The following is a 21326-nucleotide window of genomic DNA, read 5'->3' as shown; positions in this document are numbered from 1 at the left end:
CTGGAACACCACTGGAATTAATTTGGAACTCTATTCACTTGGATTTGTGAATATTGTTTCTAAATTGATTTATGAAAATAAATGGGGGATCGAACAGTTATTCTGGATTTTAATTAAAAACGATAATGCATGCTTGGACATATTTGCTCCCGGATTCGAGGTGGACGCTCTAATAACTTAGGCCACCGGAGCGTTCCAGGATCTGAAAGCAAAATTCAAGACCAAACATCAATTAAATCATTTCTTTAATGTAATGTTGACAAAACGGAACATGTTGCTAGGCTGTTCCTTGTTTTTTGAAAGCTAAGTTTTAGACATAGTTAAATATTATGATGTTGCAAATAAAAATGTATTTACAGGCATCCGATCAGAGAAACAACAAAATAGATACAATAGAAACATATTGGGTCTGCTCAATTATCCGTCTACATACGAATAAAATATCTGCATAGGTGCACGAACAGTACCATAATTTCTTATCATTATAGTAACTCTCCTACATTGAGGACAATGAATAACTTGTTCATGATGACCCTTGTTTGGCCCAGTACAAGATTTTGGAAAAAAGGACTACCAAAAAAAATACATTGCCATGGAAACGTTTCATAAAACACTTAAGTGATTTAGGCTATCTCTAACTTAAAGTTTGTGAAATGTAGATTACCGTTCATACAATTAGCAGGCTATATCTTCAATTATTCTGTAAATTTTATTCGATTGAAAAGTTGATTTTGATACACCTAACGTGCTTTATAAGCCTCAACCTTACATTGACCTTTCCTTCTGATCTCCAGATGCCCATACCCATAAAATGATCAATTCCTATCCAAAACCAATTTTTAATAAATTACAGTATGATGGAATATATACACAGGCGATATAGCATAGAAATGAAATATTTATCATAATGTTGGTTGCCTTAAGTTTGTTCTTTGATAATACATCAAATGTATATAAGAATCTGATCACTCTATATTTAGCCAAATGTTCGCCCACCAGAATGATGTATCACTGCGATTACCTTCTATTATGTTTCAAATAGTTGAAGTTATACTCATATCGTACTGAGGCGAGGACAATTTGGATTTAATTGGAAGAGCAATATTGAAGAAGAGAAGCTATAAGAAGAACATTTAAAATATAGGGGTCTTATAAAAAGAACATTTAAAATACGGGAGTCATATCTTGTTGTCTCTGGATAAAAAGATTAAGAACGACATTATTGGTCAACTTTGGCTGTGATGCGTAACAAACGTTAGTTACTGATAACAAAACAAAGACTCTTAGAAACATCTGCCACTTTCTGAACAAATACTGAGCACCTCACTACATGATTACTTTTTTTTTTCAAAATTAAAAGACGACTTTTACAAGCTTTATCAATTTCAGTTAAATATTTTTGAATTGGATCACTTAATTTTTCCGCCTAAGGAAGATACGATACATAGATACCTGGGATTAGTACCCTGCGTCAAAAGCTTTGACTTTAGCCTCGCTCAATAATTACAATTAATTCAAAATATTCCCGTATCAGGAAATCCACATCAAATAACTCAAGATAAAGCGCTACACTCCTAAAAACAAGCCATTACATATAATTCGTGTTACGTTTTAAATGAGGAGGCTGGTAAAGCAAGATAAAATTAAGTGAGCGTAAGCGAGAGGGAAAACAATCAAAAACAGATAGTGTTTTGAAATGACAGAAGGCTCTGATTTACGGTTATATTAAGAACGTTTCTGACAGGTGGAAATGGGACGCTGTTCATATGGGGACATGAGTGAGCTGATTAATGAATGGCTGGTTAAATAACTAAAATGTACTGTAACTGAAAAAAAAAACTCTTGGCATACTTTAATTATGCCTTCCTGAATCAGTCCTATTAACCATCTATTATTTTTTTATAGAACCACTCTTTTATATTAGGCAGAAAAGGGATCACAGGAAAGGTTGTCTCTGGTTAGAAGTCGTAATAAAATCCCAGTGTCAAGGGAAGATTAGGACCCCCTTAGTGATGCAAAAACGAACAGTAAAAGACAACAGTTTATTGGAATATTACATTTAAATTCAAACACACGTAAATGTGTTTGTTGACGTGAGATACAACAGTAACTATCTCTGTATGTTTTGTGGATCTGTCTTGAAAATGTCATGGTTGTTTACAAGTCTAGAGGCATATTCGCTTATAGTCCGCATACGGAAGTTTTGTGATGTAACGAGACTAGTGTTATTTACAACCATTTCTAATCTGTAACTTTGCCATATCGGAAAGGAGTTAAAGATCTGGTCTAAAATTCTGCTCTTACCTGTAGGTATTTCAGGTAAGATCACCAGCTAGGTTTGAATGAACTTTGAATTCTTTGTGTTATTGTGAAAAAAATACATAGATATATTAAGTTTTTGTAAAGTGAGTTATTTCTCCATATTAAAAAATGGTTTAATTTACGACACATAAGCAAGGGCTGTACTCTGTATAGTTTCAGTACAAAAATCTTTGCATATGTCATCAGAAATGCATCATTATCAGTTCTATGGAAATAGTTTTTGAGTGAGCATAAAAAAATATTTTAAACAGTGCTTATATATGGTTGATATCCATCCGGAGACACTCATCTCCCACAAAAGAACAAGAAATACATAAACATATTTTCCAGTTAACCGGAGCATAACTTCACTGTAGTATTTATAAAACATTCTTTGTACTTCAGGCAGGATGGATGCAAATGCTATTTAATTCTAAATTGACCCCACCTAAATGACATTCTAGGAACGTAAGCTGGTACTTGGTTTATAACACTTGTTTTGTGCAATCTATGGGTCCTACATTCTTTCATTGAGACATACATTAAATGTTGTCCATGTGGTAAACGCTCTGATGGATGAAGATTTGATTTGTGGATGAAATGTACATTTTCTATAGCGCCTAGCATTATTTCATGGACGTTTATTAGATATCAATTTGTTCATTCTTCTGGAATCAAGCAACAAGATATGAATGAATTTATAAACTTTTTGCAGTCTTTAAGATCATCTAATTTATGACTGACATTATACTACGTTGAAATTATAGATATACAATATAAGCAGGTAACTTCATTACATCCCAACACTGTAACAATGTTGCATACACTGATCTACATTTTGAATCTCTCTATTACAATCCAGAGTTTTATTTTAGTCCACAATGTTCCACGAAATGTTGTGAAGATTCTTACTGTCGACAATGGCGCCGAGTGGGGAGACTGGCATGGTCCTGATTTCTGTGCCGAAGGAAGTTTCGCTGTTGGGTACAGCATGAAGGTATGCATTTGAAACTTTTGTCATTTATGTTTGTAATGACTGGTGGCAGTAAGGAATGAGAAGAAAAAAAAAAAACTAAATTAGCACCGGTATCACAGGAAACTAGAGAGTTTTAATCTACTTTTAAAAATATTTGTGTCTTCCGTAAAATTATATAGAGGGATATATTATATTTCAGCATTACTCACAGATGGGACTGAATTTTCCAGGATGCAACACATATTTTTATCCTATCTCACAACAGTATAAATTTTTCTTATATGGCGTTAAACTAATTTTAATTCGCACCTCGTTATTTAAACAAGTGTAATGACAATACAATTATCCTTTATTTTCTTTTTGATTTAATTTCAGAAATTACAAAATCCCTTGATGTTTTAACCACACTTCCTGGTTTACAGATTAAGATTTTATACACTCTTTTTAAAATCCAAAAATTGCCGTTTGATATTATGCTGTTCTTCTGTTTTAAAGCTACCAGTCTTGGTTATCAGTCACAATTTATGACCCGGGAAGATGACAGGAAAATGAGTTCTATGTAGTTAAGAGAAGTAAGAAATGCCAAACTAATGGGCATACATATGAGATTTAGACAAGCGGGAAAGTGCATAAAGCCTTCCGAGAGGTCTCATTACAGAACTTGTATACGTAAACATAGGAAGTGCCTATGGTTGTATCAAGAGACCATTTTCACAATCTCGTGTAAGATACTGTAAGTTGAAATAGTAAAAAGACATGACAGCATATTAATGGTTGTTCTAATATGTCTGAATTTATTAATTCAAATTTAGTTCATTTGGTTAGATTTATATTCCCACTCCCCGCCATAAGTCTTTGGTATCGTAGTGGGGTTTATTTATGTGCTCATTTACCGTGAAATTATGTTTAAATTAATGTTTAGCATTTGGTAGATACACTCAATGTGTTGCTTAGCTTATTATCATGCATATAATTACTTTGGATCAGTAAGAGTAGGTATAAACTTCTACCTTTAACTTAACTTTTGACCTTCACCTACTCGCTGGACACCACCGTGGGGCATTAACATCCAAATTTTATTAGTGAAACGTGCCTTACTCGTAAAATGTTATGAGTGGTCGTCAATATTTTCTTGACAAGAAAAACATGCCTCAATAATCCCTTATATTTTATGAGAGAAACTTGTCTCACTAACTCCTAAATTATATGGAGAAAAGAAAAACGTGGCTCGGTTGTAGTAAGATTTGGTTTTGTCTGACAGAAACCCACTTCACTAGTATTCGTCTCTTATGAGAGAAACATGTCTAAGTCGTTATCTGAGCTACTTGCTCACGGTCACATCCACAGCATAGTACACCGGCTGATAAAGAAATAGCAGATCCATTTTTCCGAAATAAAGATATCTTATAAAGAAAATAGAAAAAAGTCTATTTGAAAGACAGCATAGTAGATATCTTTATAAATATGCTCTTTTAAATTTAACTATTATGATACTTTGAAAAGATATAAAGCAATGAATTATAATTCATGAAAATCTGGCAAAATTATTTAACAATATGCTTACAACTGTAGGATGTATATTTAGTTGCATACGTTTATATGTAGACGTGGGATACTAATTGGAATTAATATACGTCCTCCATCTTGAAAGTTGGACCATTCGGGGACAATGAGGATTCCATATTTAAGAGTCCATGGGGTTAACATTAGTATGACCAATGGAGACGAAGCGAAGGAAATATAACATTAGTATGGCACTTAGGTGGCTAGGAGAAGTGAGTACACTGCCATGTTGAAATATTGATGGGGACATGGGTAAATATAATGCTTAAAATGGCAATAGGTTGAAGATACCCCTACTGACCTATGCACTGTCCTTCTGACAATCACCTACTGATTATAACCCATACCTACTGACCAAGATACAGACTTGCTTACAAGAATCTACTAACCGATACAAACCCTACTAACGAATACACTATTATTGAACAGTATCCGCATCTAATAACCTGCATTCATGTATACTAGTTAATAAAAGTGTTACTGACCATCACTCATATCTACAAATATATTATGTGAAAATAGGGTGTACAATTAGTGGAACAGTAGAGAAGATTAACCTCTAACTTTAGATAAACAATCACTCAGTATCACTATCCAGCACTCAAACTTTTATAGACTATAACTAATAATTACAATTAAAGATAAGTTATTTACAATGCACACACATGTAGATTCATGTGAAAAGTGGTATTGATTATATATTTCAGTAGTATTTTCATACATAATAAAAATTCAACACACGTTATATACTATAAAACACCAATATAATTACATGCAAACTCAGTTTAAAAGTGTGATGTGATGTGATTTGGATTTTTAACGTAGCTTTAACAATTTTTCAGTCATCGCTACGATGTCTTGATAATCTGATTTTCACTTGCGTTCGTATGTGAATAAGAATCCCAATAATATTTCAAGCATTATCGGTGCTGCCCTGCATTGGATTTGAAAGGGATTCCTTCTGCTGTGTCTTCTGATGAAATCTCTTATTTTTCTTCCCTTGACTCTTTCTTCTTTTTTCCTTTGTATTGAAAACACCTTGAAGGGTGATATCATTTATTGCGACACAACACGTTTATATTGGTTTATGTGTAGGACCTTCTATTCTCCTTTCGTAGGATAAGGGATTCCTTTTCTTTGACGCCGTTGACAAATCCGCGGCCCAGTATACTTTATCTCGTTTGAATTCTTATGTGCTTGACATCTAAAACTTCTGATACATTTATCTTAGGGACTGTTATGCATATTTAATTTGTAGGTTGTGCTGGCTTTTCTCAATCTTTATGCTTATGTATCTCTGTATTTTGTAACTGATTTAGTCCAAAATGAATGTAATGGTCCTACCGGACTGGTGACAATTACTTTGCAGACAACATCATATATTGCTAATATTTCTCTATCATTATAGATTAAATATTCAGATCAATATTTATGGAGTTAAACAAGCCTACTTGTATCTGAGTCCAAGCCAATGAGTTTTTCACTTGGGAATTCTAAAACTTGTTAACAACTATGAATGTTGTAGAGAGGAGACTGACGTACATCCTGGCGCTATTATTGCGTCTTTGCTTTTTATATCAATATTGTTTGCTTAAAAAAGTTACTCATTTTTTGTCTTAACACCCCAAGTGGAATCAGTCTTGATTGTTGTTTTCATATATTGAATTGGGTGGATTTATTGATTTAATATATTCACTGGAATTACGAAGTGTTCATTGAAACTTCTTGCACTTAATCATGTATTTGGAATCATAGTGAATTTAAAACATTTTGATTATATTATTGCTATACAACAAAAGACTGTTTTCACATTGCCACAGTTCAGGCCTCTGGCACATTAACACATTTGAGCTTACAAGCATATCAATACCTTGATTATTGGAATTTATTTAGAACACCACTGAAATTCAATTGAAACTATAAATATTGACTCGTGATATAACTCTTAGGACTAATGTTAGTTCTTTTTAAATTTTTCATTCATATTCTAGGGTAAACAGATTATTTTTCTTGAGTTTTACAAAACTGAGAAGGTTTCGCTTTCTTCTATTTCTTTTTATAAGACGATAGAGTCATAACTCTATTTGTTATATGTTGCCTGATTGTATTATCTTTCATGGTGGGAAAGTATGTTGGTGGAGTGTTTTGGCTTTGTTCAGTGTCCTATATATTCTTTTCCAGCCAATGTTCTTTTCTATGGTTGTAGCTTGTAGTTAATTTGTATCTTTCGCTGCAAAGGATAACGGAGAACCAAATTTAATTTCTTGTTATGTATATTTAATTTGTATTGTGTGATTGATCTTTGTCCATAATTGAGGGTCGGAATACTATATGTCTCATATTATGTAGGATAAACATATTGACTAAGTTTAAGTCCTAGATCGAGCCCTGATTCTGACTTTAGAACTTTTTAGAAACAATTATGTTTACAATGTGATGGAAATTTCAATTAAGATGGTAGAGTAGTGGGGACCAGTCTTATTGTTGTGTTCGGTTTTTATTTGCGGGGATTTATTTATTTAAATTATTCACTTGAATTACAAAGTACTTATCAATACTTTTCTGACTAAATACTTATTTTGTGATTATTGTGAATTTGTTCAAGGACATTTTGGATTATATCATCGTGATACATCAAGACTGTTGGCATATTCGCATTCGAGTCTAGCGGCATATACGCACATACCAACTTGGAATTTATTTGGAACACGGCCGCAATTCATTCTCTGTACCCTATATTTCTTGATTTGAGAAAGAACTTTTAGGATTTTTGAAGTTTTCATTCACATTAGTATAAGTTATTTTGAAATTTTCACTTGTATTCTGGGGGAAAAAAATTAGTTGATAGTTAAAAAACTAGTTGGTTTTCGCTCTTTTCTTGTAACGTTGCTTAAGACGAAAGAGTCGTTTCATTGTAAACAAGTTATCAAACAACTAAATTTTTCTTACGATTGTAACGATATTTATAACTGGGTGATTATACAGTTTTCGCGACGTTGAAAGTCTTCTGATTACCAACTCCTGTGAAAACAAACAAAATAGAGGAAGGAATAATGATTGGTAAACAAACTTAAAATCAGGATCAGGTAATGAACCAAATACTATCACATAAGCTTTTCAGTTTATTGTAAACTGCAAGATTTTCAGAATTCACTTAGATGCTAAATGACCACTGTCCGTTGGATTTTTATGGTCTTCCACAGGAGTTTAGGGTCATGATTACTTAAGTAAACGTATCAGAAGGGATATAAGGTGGAAACCAAACTAATACAATTCGTTTACTTCTGATTTTGTTGGCTAACTAAATGGATTTTTTGATACTCTGCACAAAGATACAGATAAACTGATCCTGAGAAATATTTCAATCCAGCAACATACTCTAATGACACAACTGTGTAAGGATTACTTAACGTTTCTTATTAACAGGGATATAGGTTGGGTCAACCATTTACAGAAGTTATGTAAATTGTTCCGCAATGAATAATAAAAATCACTAATGTTAAATGTTTATTCTGATCATCGTTATTTATGGCTGAACTTTAGAAGCATGCATGATAACACATTGCACGAAACAGAACTTAAGTTAATAAATGTTCAACAATAGATAAACCTAAAGATAAACATAAAAGAAAACGTAGATGCATACATGTCATGATCGAGAGTCACACCCGATGAATAAATGGTATTACAGAGACAACAATGGAATTTTAATAGATCCTGGTAATAAACCGATAAAAGAATAGAATCATTTATTAGTGCATACCAGAAAATTAATTTCTAATAGACTTTTGTGCGAATTTGTATGAAGGAAAAAGGAAACAACCAGACTTTACAGAGCAGATATTGAGTGGTAGGCATTATGAAATATCTTTTGGAGTGATGGAATAAAAATATCTTCGTGGAAATATTAAATTAATAGTAGTCTGTTACGCAGATAAAATGTCCACAGAAGGCCTTTCTTATTGTGATGTTTTTACATAATTACATTCATCTCTTGTGAAATTATAAATTGGTAAATAATCAGTCCTCAAGCATATTTAATTTGACATGATTGCTATTTTAATCGCTTTTATCTAATTATATTCATATCTTGTGACACTATAAGTTGGTAAATAATCAGTCTTCAAGCATATTTAATTTGAGATAATCGCTGTTTTAATCGCTTTTGTCGTAAAGCTATATTTTGTTTCATATAAAATTAAAAGTTGTCTCTTTCAAGATGTATTAAGCTCAACATATTATTTAGCTACGGCTCTTGATTATATGTAAATACCCTATGTATTATTTGATTTTATTCTTAACTGAAGATGCATCTTTAAACTTTGATACAGTGTAAATGTTTTTTTACAGAATTAATTAACTAGAAACGGAAGGTTTAGTGTCCCTTTTACCTTTTATCTATTTCATTTGTATTGGAGATAAAGCATATTCAATGAGAATGAGTTGTTTTTTTCTGGTGGCAATTTTTAAATATACTGGTATATTTCTTCCAGGTTCGTTTCAGTCACCGTAAATATTATTTCTTGTATTACTTCCTCGTTAGTACATTTAAGTTTATAAATCGCATTAACCGTATCGCATTATTTTTATTTCTTATTTTGGTATCGCCAATGTTTGTCTGTAGTATAAATGTTAAGTATCATAATTATTCCTTATTCGGTTCCAGATTCAACCTTTAAAACACAATTATTAGTATTTGAAAAATTCTACCATACATCTTGTTCCTTGTGAGTCGATTTAGGATAAAGGCAAAACCCTACTTGTGTGTTGTGCTCCTTGGATTGTCCATGACGTATCTTTGGGAACAATTTCTGTTGTATTTGATGTTTGGTTGCATACTATTTTATGTCCTTGAAAGCTTAATTCAGAATAATAAATAATTTAAGCGTTTGTTGCAAAAGTGCTTTTTAGAGTGTCTTTTAAGTGCTTGAGACAAAACAACGTGCTAGAAATCATTTATTGTACAATAATGATTAATAATACAACGTGTTAGAAATCCTTTAATGTACAATAATGATTATTATCTTCTTCATAGATGGTTAAAATATCTTCTTTCTCCTTTTCTTAGTCTAATTATTGTTATTCTTCCAAGTCTTGCTGCTACTTCGTAGGCAATGCCGGATATATTATATATGTTTTCAATTTTTATATTTCGTACATTTATTAGCCATTTATTCAACCAATGCTTATATTTATCACGGTTATATTTTATGCAGTATTTGAATTATGTATAAAACTATCAGTATCTAAAGTTTGATAAGATTTGTGTTAAATAAAAGCGTGTGCTTATGTTTGTTTTCTGATCAAATGTTGTGCTCGGTTCACCAACCTAACTTTTTGTTTCAGTTGTGTTAATTATGTTTTTTTTTTGCTTGCCTAATTTTATACTAATATGCATAATGTTGATTATCATGGTCCCCTGGTTCGTTGAATCAACAAATCGAACTGGGCTTCTACTAATCGTAAATCGCAAATTTCCATTTTCTTTTGATAAAGAAAACTGTTTGTTAGCTTCTTTTCCAGCTTCAAATTTGTATTAATTTAATTTGTATTCTTTTAAACTGGTCTTGTAGTTTTCTTGCCACTATTCATTTTAGTTTCATTCGCAGTTATTTTAAGTTCTCTTCTATTTTTAATAGAAATTAGAGACGGCCGTAATTTCTATGTTTGATATTTGGTATTGTTGTATCAAGGATATTTTGTATCAATTACGTAGTAAAATTTCTTTCTCTCAACATTTTTTGGAATGTTTTCAGTCTTTTCTATGGATTTTAAATTAAGAAATTAGCGGGAGAGAATATGAAACATCCTTTGTAGCTTTGTCACATTAACAGGTAATTGTTTTTTGGTTGCATCCGTTGATTTTCCTCTATTATAAATTATTCAAATTTAATTATATTTGTTCATTGTGTACATCATGTGTATGTAGGTTTACTATATTTCTTTTGATCAATAGATTTAAATTGATAACTAAAATTCCAGGTAATGACTTCCACTGCAAGTATATTTTACATAAAACAACCATAGTGTTTACAGCATTATAGAAGATAGTACCTACTTTAAGGCAACACTATTTTCTTCAGGCTCCGCTATTAAAATAGCCATTTTATTTTTTCCTGTTTACTATCACATATCCTTTTCTATTTATTGTTATCCTTTTTAAATATTTTCCGTATTAATTATGCAATCCTCATTGTTGAATGGAGACAACTCCTGCTTGTAAACAATTAAATTCCTCCCATATTATTTCCCTTTGAATATATAATTTAAACAATGCTGGGTCCAGATATTACTTCTTTCATTATACAAATCTCTTGATTGAAATTTGGAAGATATAATTTAGGAAAAGTAGACTCATAATTTGAGATCTTGAATTTCTGCCCGATTTATATTTGGTATGCACTGCAGTATGGTAGATGGATAAGCTAATTTATACTTTGGAACTGATGGGAGGTTCACTGCTTCACTTGGCGACACGTCTCTAGATCGGTGATGTGATGTGTTGTATGCATCAATACAGTTTTGTAATATATCTATCCATTTTCATGTGTCTTTTTTATTAACATAATTTCAGTTCTAATCCTATGAGATGGATGTAATATTTCTACTAGATACGCCTTATTGTCTGAGAGATTGAAAATTTATTAAATATTTGTTTTAAAAATAATATCTTAACCTTTATGTTATTTAAATTCAAATCCTTCATCGAATTTTATCTTTTGTAGCGTTCATTCGTAAAATGTTTGAAATATTTGTGTTTCCCTCGTTAGTCCATGCATATTTTGAGTAGGTATATATCACTGTCAAATAGATTTGTATTTATGATATACTTTTTCGTAAGCTGTCGTATCAACTATCCCTGCCTGAAACTGGGGAATCTGCATGAATTTGTCCTTGGTTCGCTATTCTGTAAAAGTGTTTTTGTTCCCCGCGAAATCTGCCTCCGCATGCAGTTAATATTTAATGGACATTTCTGTTCGTAATGTAAATCAATTGTGTATTGCTCTCGATTAGTGTACATGACCTTCAAAGTTTTAGAAAACCATCTTCACGTTTACTACTTTCTGCCAAACATATAGCATAAACAACCTGCATATATGACCCAAATATTTGGCAGAATTATAATAGGTAATATGCGCATAGCTTCTCGATTGGTTTTACCACAGGTTGCAAATGTTTGATTTGCATGTTCTGTCTCAGTAGAATGACCTTGACCTTCTTTTTTCCGACTGTACATGAAACATACATAGATCTGAGTTTAACACAAGATATATGTTTAGGCCTAAAAATAAAATTATATACATTTTTCGATGATAGTGCGTACACATATCTCATTAATAGATAATACTCACTGTATTAACTAGATAATTTCTGTTATCTTATGTTATGTCTTTTATTGAATAGAAGGTATGTCTAGCTCAGATTTTTTTCCATCTATCTTATGTGGGAATTGGGGTTTCAGTTCAATTTTAAAAAATCATTGATTCAGTCGTTTTCAAACAAATTGGATAATAACTGGCAAATAGATTTTTGTTCGCAAACATTTGATAACATATCGCCCAGCTGTTTTCGGATAAAATTTTGAAGACAACTGTCGGATGGTTTTGCATGAAAGTTTCTGATGACCAGACGCACAAGTTTTGGCACAAATTTTTGACTATCAGATCCAGGTTTTTCTCATAAGATTAATAACCAGCGGCACGGTTATTTTTCAAAAATATTATGGTGACCACTAGTCAATGCTTTTTTTCATAAACATTTGACAAGTGTCCCTGATTTTTTCGCTGTGTTAACATAATTTTGACTATCACATACACATATTTCTTCACGAAAAGGTTTGTTTTCATAAAAACATTTTATAGGCCAGTGACCCATGCTCTAAGAAAAACTTTATTTTGAGGGCCAGTGGACCAATTACTTTAGGGAGAAGGTCAGAGGTTAAGGGGTAAAGGTCAGGTTAGAATATGACCCACAAACCGTATTTAGACTATTACTTCGACGAAATGTTTTATTTGATCTTTGCTTAAAAACAACCCTGTTTTATTGCCATATCTTCCATTCAGATAGAACCCAACCAACACAGCAGGGATGACACAAGTTTAAATGCAATCCTTCTTCAATGCGAATCTGTAGAGGGCTCTCTGTTTGGAGGTCAGGTGGGATCAGGAGAAGGAATCTACGGTGACTGGACAGGATGGTCAAGATGCGATAATCAGGCCGGGACACATGACTTCCTTACCTCGTTTTCACTTCAAGTCGAACCCAACAAAGTATGTAAATGGTCCATTCCTTCTTGTATAAGGAAGGGTTACAGAACGGACAGTTGAGCTTACCCGAATACTGATGCCACAAGTTACAGAAAGAACGAATTTGTGTTGCCTTTGAAAGGTCTTTAAACATAAAGTTGGGAAAATCATTTCATTTCAAGCAAATATATATATTCATTTAATTTATATCCAGTTGAACAATATTAACTTATAATATATTGGCATCAGTACATTACATGCTTTTGTTTACATCAACACCGCACTTTTTCGTCCAGTGCCTTATGCATGGCGATAGTGAATGTCTCCTTCCAGTATTTATTCTGTATTTGAATATGTTAAAGAGATGTTATCGTCGGTGTATTGTTTGAGAAATAAGTAACGTTACCGCCATATGTGATGGCAACAGCCATGAAGTATGGGACACGTATTTAGGAAAATTCACAATGTTGAACATCATTAGCATTCCTTTCTAGTTAATCTTGTCTGGAGTCACGAGCATGCTTGTCAGAAAATTCACACTGCTGAGAAAATGGACAAGCAGAAACATTACTGAAACGAATATTTTGTAAGAAAAAGCAAGGACGTAAAAATAATTTGATCTCCTCTGAAAATTAGGAACATGATTAGGCTTTATTTCGCTCAAGTTGGAGGTCCGAACTAATTTTATATGTAGTGCAGTTTCAGCATGAATGTGGAAGGTTTCGTAGATTCTATTAAATTGAAATCATTTCCCGTGTTTTAACTTTAATGTGATATGTAGTGCAGTTTCGCCATGACTGTGGAAGGTTCTCGTAGATTATATAAAATTCAAATAGTTTCTAGTGTTGTTACGTTATTATGTTAAAAAATCGTGTTTAAACTGCTTCCAAATCTCCCAAGTCTATTTGTGTTGACTTCACTGTGGTACAAATACGAATGCACCAAGAAAGTTTAGGTGAAAGACATATGTCTGAGCTGGAATGAAAATCTGTACCGTTTTCCATTGAAGCTTGTAATTTACAATATCGTGATGCCTTGATAAGCTCGTTATTGTTGTTGTTGTTGTTGTTGTGGGATATAACGCCATTTTTCAGCACATGATAGGCTATGCATGGCGGCCAGTATTAATGGAAGAGCCCGGGAAAACCCCGAGAAGAACCACCGACCCAAGAGAAGCTACTGGTAAGCTTTCTCACATACCCACATTGGCCGAATACTAGACTCGAACCCACGCAGACAGAGGTGAGATGGCAGTGATCCGTAACGCTTTAGACCACTCCACCACTCGGGGCCCCGATGAGGTTGTGAATATGTTGTAAAGGAATGAGTGTGTGCGTATGCGTGTTGTCTTTGTTAGTGTGTGTGCAAAGTATCAAAAAACCGCAAAAATATATTGTACGTTTCTGTATATCCTATGGACGATGCATATCATTCTGCAGATCTTTCAATGATACTTGATTCATCTATCTATCTATCTATATATCTATTATTTTGATAACGTTGATACTTTTTTGTTTTTTTTAAATATTTTATTTATTTATTTCAATTTAATTAATTTTATTTAATTTTGGTTTTCATTTTATTTATTTCATTTTGGTTTAGGGAACTCATCGTGACGATACGGCAACTAACTACGTGAAGTTCATGTGTCGTGATCTTACGTCAGATAGACACCAATACGAGCTGGTCCACCCTCCTGGGCAAGGAAATTGGGGCTCCTATGGGGGATGGAGTGAGAGTTGTCCCGTAAACTCTGCCATTTGCGGCATACAGACCCGTATAGAGGGGCCTCAACGTGGAGGAGACGACACGGGCCTCAATGATGTCAAGTTTTTTTGTTGTGAATTAAAAATGAGCTAAAATGCTCTAGTTTGTAATACCAACCACACTGAAATGCATCTATTATATATTCTAAACCAGTAACTGCTGTTCGACAAAATAGTTTTTGAATTTAGTTGAGGGCCGTCAAAGCAAAGCGTGTTGAATGAACCTGTGTTTTTTCGTATATTTGTAAGATGGTTGTGCGAATTTGATAACATGATAGATAAATGTCAACAACAAAACTGCTTGTTATATTTCAGGCACTGATGACCTGTAACTGGTAACCAATCCATATCAAGCCCACTAATTTTTGTCTGTAAGGTCATCGAATGTCTGCAGTACTTCTTCATGAGATATAATAAGAAACCCTACTTGAAACATGCAAACGGATACTAAAATAAAATTATTTAAGAAAATGGATCGTGTAGTCCATAGTTAGACATAAAAGTAATCTTCCTACAGCTGTTTTTATAAAGAAAACCACGCACTGGGCCAACAGTTTCTCTGGACCTAAGTATTTTCTGTTGTCTTGTCATATTCTTAACTATAACATCTTACTGAAGGGTTAAAATCAATATTCTTTCTGCACGGATTTGAACATTTTTAAGCGATGGAAGAATAACGTCTCTTTTAAAGCTACATATGCCCAGTAATGACCTCTTAGGTCACATAATGTCTCATCTTTACGGGTAGCTATATAGCTTGGATCGATTCTGAGCTTCCGAAATCCGTTTTCAGCCAGATCATACCGGTTAAACAATTTTCATTCACTTTAAGAAAATGTTCAGCTAACATGCAACCATCCCCAATTTTTTTTTTTTTTTTTTTTTTTGAAAGCCTTCGGTCACCTTTCTAGAATATTAATGCTCTGGGCCACTTGACATTTGATCGTTAACCCATACCTTTGACTTTCTCCCTAAGTCACTGGTCTGGAAATGTTCAGGAAACAAATCATAGACTTTTGCAATTGACATTAGTTGCTAATGCAAGGATGCCATCGGTCTTCACAATTTCACGAATCCTTGGCCACTGGACAAAGCAGTTATAGCAACAAAACCTAGCACACATACACTGTCTGCCTTCTGAATGTATGAGAAATCCTGAGACGCCTACCTTCAAAATCTTATAGGAAAATTCTGAGAACCCGGTACTCAAAATGTTAAATGGAAATCTGATGCAAGGGTCGGACAAACATTCTTTTTATAACAGTAGCACCACCGCACAGGGTCACTCCACATACCACAAAATATAGGATAAAATAGAGCAGATTTGTTTTATTAAATGCATATGAATTATAATATTATACAAATCAATCAGGGAATCAAGATTCATAAACCTAAGACTAAGCGCACCTAAAAGTATAAAGTATACAGCAAATAAATATGTGCATTGTCTTTGCTTTCTGAATTCAAGTAACATGTTCAGTTATTAATTATCTAGTTAATACATCACCTAATCGCTAATTAGTTTTGTTACTACATATAAATCTTTAAGAACAATTCCAGAAAGGAGGTCAATTAATAACCTATTCAAGGTCAATTGTCAACAGCTGTCAAATATACTCTTAATGTTTTCTTCTACTATTTGATGAATATAAATATATATTTCCTTTTTATCCATAGATCGTTCTCAGTCATTGTTAGGTCATGAATTTTATTCGTACAATCAGTATTTCCATGTTGTAAATTCTCATGTATTTCTTCCATATCATTTAACATTTATAATAAATGTATTTGCAATTAGATATGGCTAGTCCTATTTTAATGATATATGGGCTATTTACTATGTTTACTGGTCTTTTCTAACCTATATCCTGTAGAAACTTGTTTCCACTTGGTTTAATAGTTATACTGTTGAATGAAAAACTATCTTTGAGTTAGCAATATTAGAAAATAAAAACTTACCTTTCTTTATTTCTTGGCAATGCGATGTGTAAAAATTTAAAATTAATTTAACACAATTCCTCTTTATTTAACTTTAAATTATGTATGAGTATGACATAGTCTTTTTACAGATAAAGAAAACTTTGTTGATCTGTTGATTGAGGAGGCTTATAATTTTTAACGGACGGTGAAGGACGAGGAGTAGGGATTGGACATGGTTAAAGTCGATGTTCTTTAACCAATTAATTCCATACATTGTTAACCTTTTAACCCTGTTTAAATGGATCGAAGTCCACTTGAAAAAGAATTAACTTTGTTTTGAATCTATAGAAGATACTGTTTGATCTGCCGGTACCATATATGAAGACAAAATGACAGGGAAATAACTGGGATACAATTTACCAGCAACAAGTATGACATTAAATTCACAACAAATCATAAAAGTATAGGAAAACTGTAATTTACTTACAAATTAGACGAATGTTAGAAAGCGAAGGAAATAGGTTATTTAAAGTAAAACTGAAGAAATTTATTTTTCTAAATCAACAGGGTATGTAACTTCACGTGAAATAAGAGGTCAAGAAAAGTTCAATTTAAAAAACAACTTGAAACACCATAATGAGAGATTCTAAAGACCAAACAAGCATAATTTAGATGGAGTTAATCGAGGAAGCAAACTCATTACTTGACAGCTAGCGAACAGTATAAATTTTTTATATTAAAATATGTTCCAAGTTGTGTATTATACACATGCTGATTTGTTGATCTCAATTTCGTTGCACCTGTTTAAGATTAAATACCTGATTATACAAAGTATACCATGAGCCCAAAAATAAAATAGTTAAATGACGCTGAATAAAAAGTAGTAATTAATTAAGTTTAGGCTCATGAAAATTGATGAAATTAATGATGATTTACTTAAAGAGACAGGGCGTTTTAGCGATACAAAAGGACAAAACAGAATATAAGTTTAAAAAAATTATAGAAGTTGGCATGGGAAGTATTTCTGTTGCAATGGGTTTTGCAGATCGTAGCTGAGGAGTTCCAGCGGTCGATGCATTAGGTTTTATAATACTAATGTAACTTTTGCAGGGATTTGTGTTCTACCAATCCTAAATTAATACTACCGAGAATCAACTAGGTTACTGATCACATTCACATTTTTGTAGTTTCCAAATTACAACGTCTCGTTAGCATTAGTAGTATTTGGGGAGTATATAGCGACAACGAGACTTTAATGATAAAATATTGAGTCTGCCCTGTGGATCAGCTTGGTTTATTTATTATAGACACATTATAGAAGTTTTTAAATAACAACGTCTTCTTAAAGTTAGCATTAGTAATATATTAGTAATATAGTGACTTTGCCCTATGGCGTTATGGGGAATTTAACAATGATGGGACTGTATAGTGATAAGGGAAATTGAACATTTCGATAAGATATTGGAACTGTCTATCAAAAAGGGGATTTGGAGAGGGGTGACGTAACGGTACTGGCTACTGGGGACGATTGGTAACAATGTTGCTAGCGGCTGACCTCAAAAGGGCGGAACAGTGTTGCATGGGGCTGACCTGAATACGCATTACTCTGTTGTTGTTGTTGTAGGGTTTAACGCCATTTTTCAGCACGCGATAGGCTATACATGGCGGCCAGTATTAATGGTGGAGGAAGAAACCGGGAAATCCCCGGGAAGAACCACCGACCCTCGAGAAGCTACTGGCAAGCTTTCTCACATATCCACATTGGCCGAATCCGAGACTCGAACCCACGCAGACAGAGGTGAGATGGCAGTGATCCGTAACGGTGAGCGCTTTAGACCACTCGGCCACTCGGGGCCCCCGCATTACTCTAGCGACAATTATAATGAAAACATGGATATATAGACATGCATAGAGATATAGACACAGACAAACATAGATTTATTGACATAAATATATATAAAAAAATCTATACAACCGACATAATAAATTTAGGCAAGAGAGAATAGGCATCTTTCGAGAGAGTTGAGTGGCCCTTAGAAAGGTCGTTGAACATTTTCGTCTACTCTTTCTCTTCTCTTCTTATATTTCACCAGTTCCTTATCTTCTTAACTACATTTTTTCGTCTTCTTCTTCGTCCTTCCTTCTCCTCTTCCACCTTCTCTGTATCAATCTCGTATTCTCTTTCCTTCTTGGCCTCTTTCGTCATTTTCTCATTGTATCTTCTCGTCTGTTCTTTTTCCTCCCGATCCTCCTATCTTCTTTTTCCTGTTTGATGAGTTCTTTTAGTCTTTCTTTTGCTTTCCTCAAATTGTAGGTTTCCAAGACTTTGTGGGGGAAATAAGAACCATAAATCAACCTTTCTTGCATTTCTTACACCATCCCCAAATCATGCAGTACCCCTTGCAAATTCCGTAACTTCTCTAATCTATTGCTCGCCATATTTGATCATTCAGTGTTGAATAGTACAAATGACGAACGCTATACTTTATATACATCAAACACGGACGTAACCTAACATAAAGTTTACAAACCAAGACATTATTAACATCAATAACTTTATACTTCCAACCAATACATACTAAAGAAGGTATGGAGTGAAATCTAAAAGGCCTCCTGCATACTCGTCGTACAAAGTACCTTCATTGGTGTTGGTCCCTAACTGTCCCCTGGCTTTGTACAGGGACAAGTACCATTTGAAGTAATTCTTCTCGGCAAACCTATGTTCAAAAGGTCTGGTACACAAGGTCTTGCCACTGAGACTGGCTTCGATCTTGGAAACTCTCTAGTGCTCAAACTCGAAAGGATTGGCTGTGACGGTTCCATTGAGGGCTTATCTGCTGACGATGTCAATGACTAAACGTTTGGTAACTGTCCTTGGAACAGATGATGTTCGAACTTAGATCGGAGTGCAGCGGCAATGGTGAAAGGTTTCACTTCCACGCATCATATCGATACTTGGCGATCGCTCTGCTCAAAGTGTGGCTGATATCGTTTCGCACTTTAGGTAACACTTCCACGCGTTGAACGTACAGTCTGGCTTCTTGGGTGATGGTATTGTATTCATCGGCATGGGTCATCAAATAAAATACGGTACTGCTGAGATTCAGTCTCAGGTGGATATATATACCTCGTTCAGCAAATACTTTTCTTGCAACCACAGGTCCAAATGCAAACGATATATCTGATCTAAAGTACGCCCTTGCAGGATTTATTTCGACGGTCGTTCAAGCCCACATTGTGAGGACAGTCAGCTTCAGTTACGACTGTGTCGTCAAACTTGTCCTCGTCTGCGGTGTCACGTTTCCATACTACTCAAGCATCCAGATGAGTGTTCTTGGCATCTTTTTATTTCATCAAGAGATTTTAAAGGTACTCTCGGTAAGGGTAAGTATCCGTGTTGATGCTGGCTAGTTTGTTATTCAAGTACAAATCCACTTGGCTGAACAAGCAATGCATTAAATTATTGACCAAAGCTACTCTAGCATCAGCTCACCGAGCGATGTCGTTCGTTTTTATCTTTTTGACTTTTAGGAATAAGTAACTGCTATTCAGATTGATGTGATCTTCGGGCAGTCCTTTGATTCCAAATTTGATGGTGGTTGACGTCGTCAAAGATGAGATGGGATAACATTATTTATATTGGGATTCTTGCATCGTCATCATAGTTGGCGGCATTGCAAACAGATCCCGTTTTGAGTTGGAACCCTTGCAAGACTCTCGGTGCATCATTTTTCTGTTTAATAATCAAAAACCTCTAATTCTCTTTCATTTGTTTGTCTTTCTAGCGTTGTGTGTGTGAAGTCCTCTGGAGGTGTTGTCTGTCATCGTCGTCTCTTTCTGCCTTGTCCTTGCTGTGGCGTCAGGGAATTTGGAATGCCTTTCTGAGTAGCGTTGAGTGCATCCACGTAGTCTGCGAAAACGCCTTCCTGAGTCTCGTCATCCTTGTGATAATGTTCTGTCTTAGGTAAGTGACAACTTTCTTACACTTCTAAGAGTTGGTATCCCAGGTCCAGAGCTTGAAACAATTCCACGCTAACTCACATTTCTGTCAAAGTTCCTTCTTCGTGGGTGTGCTAACATTGTTCATTGTTGGTCTTGGTTGCTCGTTTCGGTTCAAGTACGGCACAAGGGAAACATCAATTTACATTGGCAATGGTGAGGTAAAACGGGATTGTACAAGTTCATGTGAGGCAAGACTTTACATTCAATCAATCCTTCGTATTGTTGAATGTTGTCCAAATCTATGTGTTTCGTCAGCAAATGTGGGTGTCCTTCTGGGAAGTGACACTATTTTCGTAAGTAAAGATACAGCAACCACGTCCAGGTATTCAATTTCTTCTCCTTTCTTCTCGTTGGCGTGGTACATCAAACATTTGTTATTCGTCGGTCCTCTATACAAACTGTCCCTCTGTATCTTTCCAGGATGTGCTTAAATTAGGGATTGGTTTTCAAACGGTGGTTGTTAGCGTGTTCCCACATTTCCACTGCTTGGAATGATTGCGGTTCTAACTTCAATCGACACTGACAAGTGACCTCGTACAAGTCTTCCATGGT

The 21326-nt window shown here is 34.2% G+C and overlaps 1 protein-coding gene across 1 annotated transcript; it reads left to right on the top strand.

Annotated features, from left to right (window-relative positions):
- Positions 1-3091: 3091 nt before the first annotated feature.
- LOC149786234 (vitelline membrane outer layer protein 1-like) lies at positions 3092-16583 on the top strand. The gene is made up of 3 exons (XM_089978161.1): positions 3092-3298; positions 12904-13110; positions 14689-16583. Exons 1-3 carry the CDS (start codon positions 3116-3118, stop codon positions 14944-14946), a joined length of 648 nt encoding a protein of 215 aa, XP_089834287.1. The 5' UTR covers positions 3092-3115; the 3' UTR covers positions 14947-16583.
- The last annotated feature ends 4743 nt before the right edge of the window (positions 16584-21326 follow it).

This window comes from Sinohyriopsis cumingii, chromosome 12 (assembly GCF_028554795.1).
Source record: "Sinohyriopsis cumingii isolate HCF-2022 chromosome 12, ASM2855479v2, whole genome shotgun sequence".
Lineage (NCBI taxonomy): Eukaryota > Metazoa > Mollusca > Bivalvia > Unionida > Unionidae > Sinohyriopsis > Sinohyriopsis cumingii.
Note: the sequence above shows the minus strand (reverse complement) of the source record. Positions and strands in the feature narration are given on the sequence as shown.